The sequence below is a fragment of the Pipistrellus kuhlii genome, unplaced genomic scaffold, assembly GCF_014108245.1.
Source record: "Pipistrellus kuhlii isolate mPipKuh1 unplaced genomic scaffold, mPipKuh1.p scaffold_m20_p_22, whole genome shotgun sequence".
Taxonomy (NCBI): Eukaryota; Metazoa; Chordata; class Mammalia; order Chiroptera; family Vespertilionidae; genus Pipistrellus; species Pipistrellus kuhlii.
This window is the reverse complement of record NW_023425521.1, coordinates 3,633,160-3,642,603: the sequence shown is the minus strand read 5'-3', so window position 1 is coordinate 3,642,603 and position 9,444 is coordinate 3,633,160. Positions and strand designations below refer to the sequence as shown.

General features: G+C 54.5%; 1 protein-coding gene across 6 annotated transcripts; it reads left to right on the top strand.

Annotated features, from left to right (window-relative positions):
• The first annotated feature begins 555 nt into the window (after positions 1 to 555).
• HEXIM2 (HEXIM P-TEFb complex subunit 2) lies at positions 556 to 8,293 on the top strand. 6 transcript variants are annotated; one of them, XM_036450813.2, is made up of 3 exons: positions 556 to 1,104; positions 2,908 to 3,014; positions 7,187 to 8,293. In XM_036450813.2, the coding sequence occupies exons 2-3, from the start codon at positions 3,000 to 3,002 to the stop codon at positions 7,979 to 7,981; spliced, it is 810 nt and encodes a 269-aa protein (XP_036306706.1). In that variant the 5' UTR covers positions 556 to 1,104; positions 2,908 to 2,999; the 3' UTR covers positions 7,982 to 8,293. The 6 variants fall into 6 exon arrangements, with proteins under 6 accessions (XP_036306706.1, XP_045442132.1, XP_036306704.1 ...); XM_045586176.1 differs by having other exon boundaries at positions 2,905 to 3,014; XM_036450811.2 differs by having other exon boundaries at positions 556 to 1,910.
• Positions 8,294 to 9,444: the final 1,151 nt, after the last annotated feature.

Below are 9,444 nucleotides of genomic sequence, written 5' to 3'. Positions count from 1 at the left end.
AAAAAAATTTCACATTAAACTTCAACCTTTCAGAAGCTACCACAGCTGTAAGGTAAGCCTGAGTTGGTGCTTGTTTTTCAGAGTAGGTCCCCTATCTCCAAAACTCCATCTATGTGAAGTAGCTCCCAACTGCCAATCCTGTGTTAGTAACGCCTAGGATCCATAGAAGAGACTTTTTCAACTACTTGGCGTTTCAAAATTGAGGTTCCCCAGTAACAAGGCACCAGCGGACAAAACGCTCCCCCGTGTAGTTGGTGGGAGAAAAGTCCTTTAAACCTGGAAAGAACTTGCAGTCTTACAAAGATTACATTGGAATCCGTGCGTTTCTTTTTCCCCTAGGAGGGCAGATATGTCTCCAAAAGTTTTGGTATAAGTTATGGCTCAGATTTCAAAATGCAAACAGATGTTGCTGAAGCATCCGATAGGGCTACTCCCCTTTTATTTCCATTAAGTCCTGGCGACTCTGAGTTTATTTTGTGTCCCAAGTCTGTCAAGGGCAAAAAAAACCCCATACCCCTTGGATGCAAACATTCACAAAAATGTAAAAAACAAACAAACAAAAAACACTTTTGGAGTTTCCCAAAGTGGCTTGGCGGCGTACGAGGTCAGGTCGTTCGGAGAATGGGCGCTGGTTAGGACAAGAGCGTCCAGAGATCTCCGCCTTTGGGCTCCTGAGGTTCCCACAGGCTCCCACTTAGCGGTCCCGGGGGCGGGGGCGGGGGCTGGGCTGTCACGGCGGGAAGGAGCCCGGCCGCGGCGGCCTCGGTGTCCGGGGAGGGGAGCAGCGGGCGCACTGGCCGCTCGGACCTCGGAGCCGCGGGCTTAGCGGACGGCCGGGCCGGAGCTCCGGACGCGCGGCCGGGGCTTCCACCCGCACCCTCCCTGGCGGCGCCAGTCTTTGGAATCTGGCGTCTCGGCCACTTCGCCCGTCGGGGTGGTGGGGGGCGGGGGCGGGCGCGGGGTGGCCGCCATACCGGGCCGAATGGGGCTGGGGAAAGAACTAGGCGGAGCTCGGCCGCAGGACCGGCGCCCTCGTGGAAGGACAGCAGAAGAGATCCGTTTCACCCGATCGCTCCCCAGCCTGGGGGTCTCGGGAAACACGCGGTAATTTACCCCCAAGAACCCCGCCCCTCTGGGAGAGGAGGAGAGGCTGCGAGGCTGCCGGGGCGGTTTGAGGACCAGGCCCGGCTGGGAAGACTCCAACCTTCACCTCCCCGGTCCCCGATCCCGCTTCCCGCCGTCTCCCGGCGTCGCCACGTCAGGCGGCCCACTGGGCCCGGTCTCGCCCCACGCCCGCACCGCCCCCCAGGGGGTGCTCTCACTGTGCAGCGAGTCCCTCCGCTGCCTCCTCCCAGCCCAAAATGGCGGCGGCGGCCACCGAGCCTTCTCGTCGCCTTCCTCTAGGAGCGGGGATCCCTCCGCGCCCACAGCCCCGCCCCTCTCAGCCGGGCCTACTTTCCGCCTCGTAAAGCCGAACGCCATCAATGAACTCTTTAATTGAGCTCGGAAGGCGCATCCGGTTGTGCTTCCGCACGGCCAGCGTTGACACAGTGACAGGCGAGTTGACCAATGAGAGAAGGCAGAGGTGAGCGCGGGACGACTCCCGCGCAAGGGTAGATGGGATTTGGAGTTCTCGTGGTCGCTGTTGACGTGACAGGAGCTTGGGTCGCCTTCCAAGGCTAGGAGAACTACAATCCCCAGCAGGTACCGCGCCGTAAGGGCTGTTCCCCCTCCCCCCCGCCCTTCCTCCCCGCCCCCCAACCTTAGAGCCTGAGCGGCTTGACCCGGGAGAGCTGCTGCAACTGCAGCAGGAGGCAGGGCTGAGGCGCTGGGAATTGCAGGCCGACGGTTGCACAAAAAGACAACAGATGTAGTCGGTGTGCATAGCCCTTGCCCTTGACAACAAATAGGTCAGTTCCGCCTTTGCAAAACCTTCTTTCCCCGACCATTTCCTCTCTTCTAATGAATCCATCCTTATCACATTTGGGTTTCCTTCCCGGCTCCCTATAATGTGAAGCCCCTTTCCTCTGTTTCCCACCCTCATAGGAAGTAAGGAGGCCGGCCATGCCCTGTAGCTGAAAAGGCCTCAGTCCCAGACTCAGCTCAGGCCTCAGACGTGTTTCTTGAGGCATTGACTTCTGGAGCCCAGCCTGGGTAGGGGTGAGGGGGGCTGCAGTTAAGAGGGAGGCCTCTGGAAAGGACCCCCCCTCTGGTTGGGAGCCACGGACCCAATCCACTCTGAGTCTCTCCAGGTCATCGCTGTGGGCAGAGTGGCCTCCCCAGGCAGTCTTCTTTCCCACGTTGGTTGTTGGGGGAACAAAGCTCAGTCCTGCTTTACTAGTTGCCAGCCTGGTCCTCAGTTGACTTCCAGGTGAGCAGCATAGGATGTAAGCCTGGCCCCGAGGCCTGAGAAACGGGGCTGGGAAGGTGGTTTCTTTATCCCCGTTTGGCCCCTCGCTGGCTGCACGTGTGAAACAGGGTGGAGGCTGCCTTCCGGGCCTTCCTTTGAAAACGAGGTTGTGCAGGTCTGGTGCTACAAAATGGCTGCTGTTACCTTGGTAAAAATAAATAAATAAATAAAAAAAATCCAGGGCTGCCAGTCTCCCTCAGACTTCTCCTTCAGGACTCAGGTTTCTTTTTTTTTCTTTTTTTCTTTTTTTAATATATATTTTATTGATTTTGTACAGAGAGGAAGGGAGAGAGATAGTTAGAAACATCGATGAGAGAGAGTCATCGATCAGCTGCCTCTGCCTCTTGCACACCCCCTACTGGGGATATGCCCGCAACCAAGGTACATGCCCTTGACCGGAATCGAACCCGGGAACCTTCAGTCCCCAAGCCGACGCTCTATCCATTGAGCCAAACCGGTTTCGGCAGGACTCAGGTTTCTGTTGTTGTTTACAGCAGGTGTCACTAGTTAAAGGCGTCTGCGGGGAAATTTGGAGCAGAAGAAGGTGGCCCCTCTGAATCGACCAATTAATACAGAGGGATCAGCAGCCATGGAGGAGGCCAAGGTAAGCCTCGCCCTCCCGATGCCCGGAATGCCCTCCATGTGGATTGTGCCGTCGGGGAATCCTGGTTTCTTGTCTCGGGTGTGTTGGCAGTCTTGGGAAAATCGATATTTTTAAATGAGTTCCTACTGTGCGCTGAGGAATATGGCAGATGCGGAATCGGTGCTCTCTCATGACATCCCGGAAGCCCTTCAGGAGAGCACTTATTATTCCCATTTCACAGAAGCTAAGGTTCTTTTTTAAAAATATGTTTGTTTGTTTGTTTGTTTTTGTCTTTTTTTTTTTTTTTAATATATTTTATTGTTTTTGTACAGAGAGGAAGGGAGAGAGATAGAGAGCTAGAAACGTCGATGAGAGAGAGTCATCGATCAGCTGCCTCTTGCACACCCCCTACTGGGGATATGCCCGCAACCAAGGTACATGCCCTTGACCGGAATCGAACCCGGGACCCCTCAGTCCCCAAGCCGACGCTCTATCCATTGAGCCAAACCGGTCTCGGCTGTTTGTTTTTGTCTTAACCAGGTTGGCTTAGTGCATAGAGTGTTGGCCTGTGGACTGAAGGGGTCCAGGTTTGATTCTGGTCAAGGGTACATGGCGGGTTTGTGGGCTCAATCCCCAGTGGGGGGGGTGCAAGAGGCAGCCAATCAATGATTTTCTCTCATCATTGATGTTTCTATCTCTCTCTCCCTCTCTTTCCCTGTCTGAAATCAATTTTAAAAATACATATAAAAACTATACATATGCTTATTGATTTCAGAGAGGGAGAGAGAGATAGAAGCATCAGTGATGAGAGAGAATCATTGATCGGCTGCCTCATGCACACCCCACTCTGGGGATGGGGCCCGCAATCGGGGCATGTTCCCTGATCGGAATCAAGCCATGGCCTCCTGGCTCACAGGTCGACCGACGCTCACCTACTGAGCCATGCGGGTGGGCCACAGAAGTTAAGGTTCTAAGAACTGAAATACCTTTTTTAGAATCATGCCATCAGCATTCAGCTGATCCAGGGTTTAAACTTAGGGCCTTCTGACAACAGAACCCTGCCTTGTCCAGGCTGAGAACCAAGTCTAAAGCAGGGGAAAGAGCTTGAGCAATTGGTTCATAATTTGGGATGTGCTGGGGGATAAGATGCCACCCAGGAGAGACAGATTGTATGAAGCCCTTAGAATGTCACCTGATTTGGCAACAGGAGCCCAGCCCTCCCAGACCGTGTTCTCTCCCTCTCTCTCTCTCTCTCTCTCCCTCCCTCTCTCTCTCTCTCTCTCTCTCTCTCTGCCCCCACCTTGCACATTCTTCTCCCCTAGTCCACAACTCGTTGTAGCTGAGAAGAGAACTCAGCTCCGCTGACTCACCCTCTCGAGCCACTTCGTGTTTCCTGGATTTAATTTGGACTTCATGACATGCCAGGGCTGGAAGGTTCAGAGAGGGCAAATGACTCACCCAGGTCACACAGCTTACCTGCAGTAGTGGTAATGGTAGCAGAGGAACACGCCTTTAGGAGGGAGGCAGCCTGGGGGGCTGAGGGGCAGGGCTGATTTGGGTGAGGGGAAAGATCATAGGGAGCTTTGGCTGAGTGTGGGGGGGCAGAGTGGGGGAGATAGGTGTTTTGTTTTATGCACACAAAAACAAGCCACCTGCCTTAAGAGTTCCCAGCGGACTGCCTCTTTCAGGGTGGGACCGAGCTGTCTCATTTGACCTAAAACACTGATGAAGACAGGACAGTCACTCTTTTTTTAAAATATATTTTATTGATTTTTTACAGAGAGGAAGGGAGAGGGATAGAGAGCCAGAAACATTGATGAGAGAGAAACATCAACCAGCCGCCTCCTGCACACCCCCCACCAGGGATGTGCCCGCAACCAAGGTACATGCCTTTGACCAGAACTTAACCCAGGACCCTTTGGTCCGTAGGCCGACGCTCCAACCACTGAGCCAAACCGGTTTCTGCAGGGCAGTCACTCTTAATTGACCTCCCTGCAGGTGAATTTACACTACAGAACAGCACATGCATGCACACACACACTCCAGCATACCTCGTTTTCCCTGATGTTCTCTTTAGGGTCTCCCAAATGCCTGTAACACACCTTCAGCTCTTACAGGGCTACATTCACACCCCGATACATACCCTGTGCTTTCATGGACCCATGCCCGGTGGTCTCTGAACTGTGTTGCACATTATAAAACAACATCCCACGGTTGTAGTTATTATTAGACTTCCCCAAACCAAACTTAGAGATACTCATGCCCCACTCCCCACTCAGTGCCCCCACCCTCACCATGGCAGAGATAACCAGATGCCCGGAACACACACTCTCGTGACAGAATCCTTTGCGCATCTCAGATAAGTTCTAGAATTCTCTCAGCTGCGGACTAGAGTTTGACCTTTCCTCTGCCTAGCTAGGATCTCTTTCCTGCTCCTCGTGTGGACGAATACCAGCTCTGGCCTGGAATAAATGCCCTCCGTCTTCTTCACCCTAGAATGACAGAAAAGAGAATCTTGTGTCCCCGTATCTTTTGGAGCCCCCTCGTATGGGCTTCATGTCATGTAACATACATTTACTAAGTGCTTACCGTGGGCTGTACCCAGGGACATAGTGGTGAACTGGACAGACAAGTCACGTGCTTACAGGAGGAAGACAGATGGTAACATGCTAACCGTGATGTGTGATGTTAACTGTCACGTGATAGGGCGTTAGCAGGAAGGGGAAATGAGAGGGCTGCTTTATTTTATTTATTTTATTTTATCTTTATTATTATTATTATTATTATTATTTTTTTATTAAGAGAGGGCTGCTTTAGACAGGCTGGTCGGGAATGGCCTCTCTGAAGATGTGACGTTGGAACAAAGCCCTAAATAAAGGATGAAAAGAGCCGAAACCGGTTTGGCTCAGTGTAGAGCGTCGGTCTGCGGACTGAAAGGTCCCGGGTTCGATTCCGGTCAAGGGCATGTACCTTGGTTGCGGGCACATCCCCGGTGGGGGGTGTGCAGGAGGCAGCTGGTCGATGTTTCTCTCTCATTGACGTTTCTAGCTCTTTATCTCTCTCCCTTCCTCTCTGTAAAAAAATCAATAAAATATATTTTAAAAAATAAATAAATAAAGGATGAAAAGAGTCAGCTGTCCACCACCGCCAGTTTTGCTCAGTGGCCAGAGCATCGGCCTGCAGACTGAAGGGGCCTGGGTTCGATTTTGGTCAAGGGCACATACCTCAATAGCAGGCGCCTCCCTGGCCCGGGCCCTGGTTGGGGCTTGTGCAGGAGACAACCAATCGATGTGTCTCTCTCACATCAATACTTATGTCTTTCCCTCTCTCTTCCACTCTCTCTAAAAATCAATGGGAAAATATCCTCCAGTGAGAATTAAAAAAAAAAAAAAAAGTTAGCTATCCAAATACCTGGAGGCAGGATCAGCGACATAATTTGTGCAGCTCAGTGCAAAGGGCTCTTTTTTAAAAAATCAGTAAGAAGGCCCTGGCTAGTGTGGCTCAGTTGGTTGTAGGTTCAATTCCTGGTCGGAGCATGTACCTAGCTAGTGGGTTCAATCCTGGATTGGGGCAGGTCCGGAAGGCAAAGAATTGATGTTCTCTCTCACATCAATGTCTCCCCCTCCCCCTTCCTCTCTTTAAAATCCATAAGCATACCCTTGTGTAAGGATTTTTTTTTATTTTTATATTTTATTGATTTTTTTACAAAGAGGAAGGGAGAGGGATCGTTTTAGAAACATGGATGGGAGAGAAACATCGATTCAGCTGCCTCCTGCACACCTCCTTGGGGATGTGCCCGTAACCAAGGTACATGCCCTTGACCGGAATCGAACCTGGGACCCTTCAGTCCACAGGCCAACGCTCTATCCATTGAGCCAAACCGGTTTAGGGCTCCTTGTGTAAGGATTTTAAAAAAATATTAAGTTCAAGACATGACAGCAGAGCATTAAGCAAAGCATGGGGCTTTTTTGATGGGAGGCATTGAAATTGCAGCGTGAAATGCACAGGTGAAATCCCTGCTCTTGCCTAGTTTGCTTAGGGCCCATGGCGGGCAGACAGGAGGCAGGGAAGCCATGAACAAATGGCTGCAGAGGCTGAGAGCTACAGGTGGAGGTGGGGAGGGGGTGCCGAGGCAGCGAGGGATTCCAGGCACAGACTGGCTGTGACTCATCCTCCTCGTGTTCTCCCTTTAGGCCTCTGACTCTTCTAGGAGCCCGGAAACACCCCCTGAGCCCCACGACCCTGCCGGTTCCCTGCCCCCGACACCCCGGATGGAGAGCTACTCCGAGGAGGAAGATCCTTCCGGGGCTGGCGGTGGCCTGGGCGGCAACAGCAGGGGTCCCCGGACCCAGAACCCCAGGAGCCACTCCGCGGAGGCGGTGCTGGGCCGCAAGAAGCACCGCCGGCTGCCCTCCAAGCGCAAGCGGCACTGGCGGCCCTACCTGGAGCTGAGCTGGGACGAGAAGCAGCAGCGGGACGAGAGGCAGAGCCAGCGGGCCTCCCGGCTCCGGGAGGAGATGTTCGCCAAGGGCCAGGCCGTGGCGCCCTACAACACCACCCAGTTCCTGATGAACGACCGGAACCCCGAGGAGCCGGACCTGGACGTGCCCCGCGGGGCCTCCCACCCGGGCTCCAGCGAAGACAGCGAGGCGGAGGACAGGCGCCGGCCGGGCCAGGCTCCCGGCGAGTTCCAGCAGAGGGACTTCTCCGAGACCTACGAGCGCTTCCACACGGAGAGCCTGCAGGGCCGCAGCAAGCAGGAGCTGGTGCAGGACTACCTGGACCTGGAGCGGCGGCTGTCGCTGGCGGAGGAGGAGACCCGGCGGCTGCAGCAGCTGCAGGGCCGCGCCAGCCGCCAGTCCTGCCGCCAGGTGGAGGAGCTGGCAGCCGAGGTGGAGAGGCTGCGGACAGAGAACCAGCGGCTTCGGCAGGAGAACGAGATGTGGAATCAAGAGGGCGGCCTTGGCAACGGGGAGCCAGGCACCTAGGGGCGCCCCCTTGCCTGTTTAGCCCAAGGAGACAGTTCCAGTTCACACACATGTAGGCCCGCCGGGTCTCAAGGTGGCAGGTGGTGGATGAAGATCACTCCCAGCACCCCAGTGCCCCCTGACGACAGCTTGACTTCCACCTTGTCGTTTCCACAATTTGTTCTTTGATTGCATTTTTTGTTGTTGTTGTTGTTGTTAATTTCGGAGAGGAAGGGAGATGGGGAGAGAGAGAGAGAGAAACATCAATGGTGAGAATCATTGATCCACTGCCTCCTGCACGCCCCCTACTGGGGATCGAGCTCACAACCCAGGCATGTGACCCTGACCGGAATCCAACTCGGGACCATTCAGACCGCAGGCCAATGCTCTATCCACTGAGCCAACCCAGCTAGGGTGATGACATCTTATTTTTCACAAAGAAAATAAATGGTTTTGGTGAAATCAAATGCAGTGGCTGGGACTGGTTTCACTTGGGGCTCCGAGACTGAAGGCACATTCATCCCAGAAAGGCTTGGGACTTGGGGTCCTGGTGCGCCCGTTCCCCGAGCCTGGGAGGACAGCAGATTCCTGCACTGGGGTCCTATCGAGATGTCCAGGAGGCCTGAGTGCTGCCCTGTGTGTTGGGGAGCAGTCAGACTGCTCTGAAGGTTTCATAGAGGGGGGTGTAGAGGTGGGAGGGGGCTCGGTCAGGAGCCCCTGGGTCCAGCCAGAACTTAAGCTGCGGGATCGCTGGGAGGAGCTGGGAGCTTCCCCAGAGGAGAGAGGGCCCAAGTCCAGGGGTTCCTGCAGGATGTGTCCCCAGGTTCCCCGTGTTCTCCCTGTCTCCCCCACGGTCCCGGGGGCTGGGCTAGGTGAGGTAGGGGTGCCTTGTGTCTCCTTGTCCCGCATAGCCCCTACCCCCCACACCTGGCAGCCAAGGGGAGGGCACTTGCAAGCAAGCATGCAGAGGAAGTTTCTCCTCGAGGAGGACAGTGAATGGATCCTAGCGGGGCTGTGGCCCGCCTTTCCTGGAGCAGCCTGCTCCTCTGAGCCCAATCCCCGGCATGGTGACCCCCCTCCCCCGCCCTGGGGAGCCCCTCACCTATCTGCACGTACAGACAGCTGCGTCAGCCTGGAGAGGCAGATGCCTCCAGCATGCCAGCCGTCCTGGGCTCTGAGGTGAGCTCACACACCCCCGCTAGATGGAAAGGCAGATGAACCCTGTGTGTTGCCAGGACAACTTTCGTTTCTGCCCCGCCGCTCCCAGGCCTCACCAGAACCTTCTACAGTGAAGCAAGGCTGAGAACAGATTCTAGGAAAGGGTGGGATTCAAGAGAATAGAATGAAATCTTCCATCCCTGCAGGGTCTGCCCCTAGGACTCTGGCCAAAGGTGTCAGTCCCCTTCCCTATACAGAGGCATGACCGTCCCACTGTGCAGATGGGAAACCCAAGCCTTAGAGAGTGACCTTTGGGACTTCAGAAT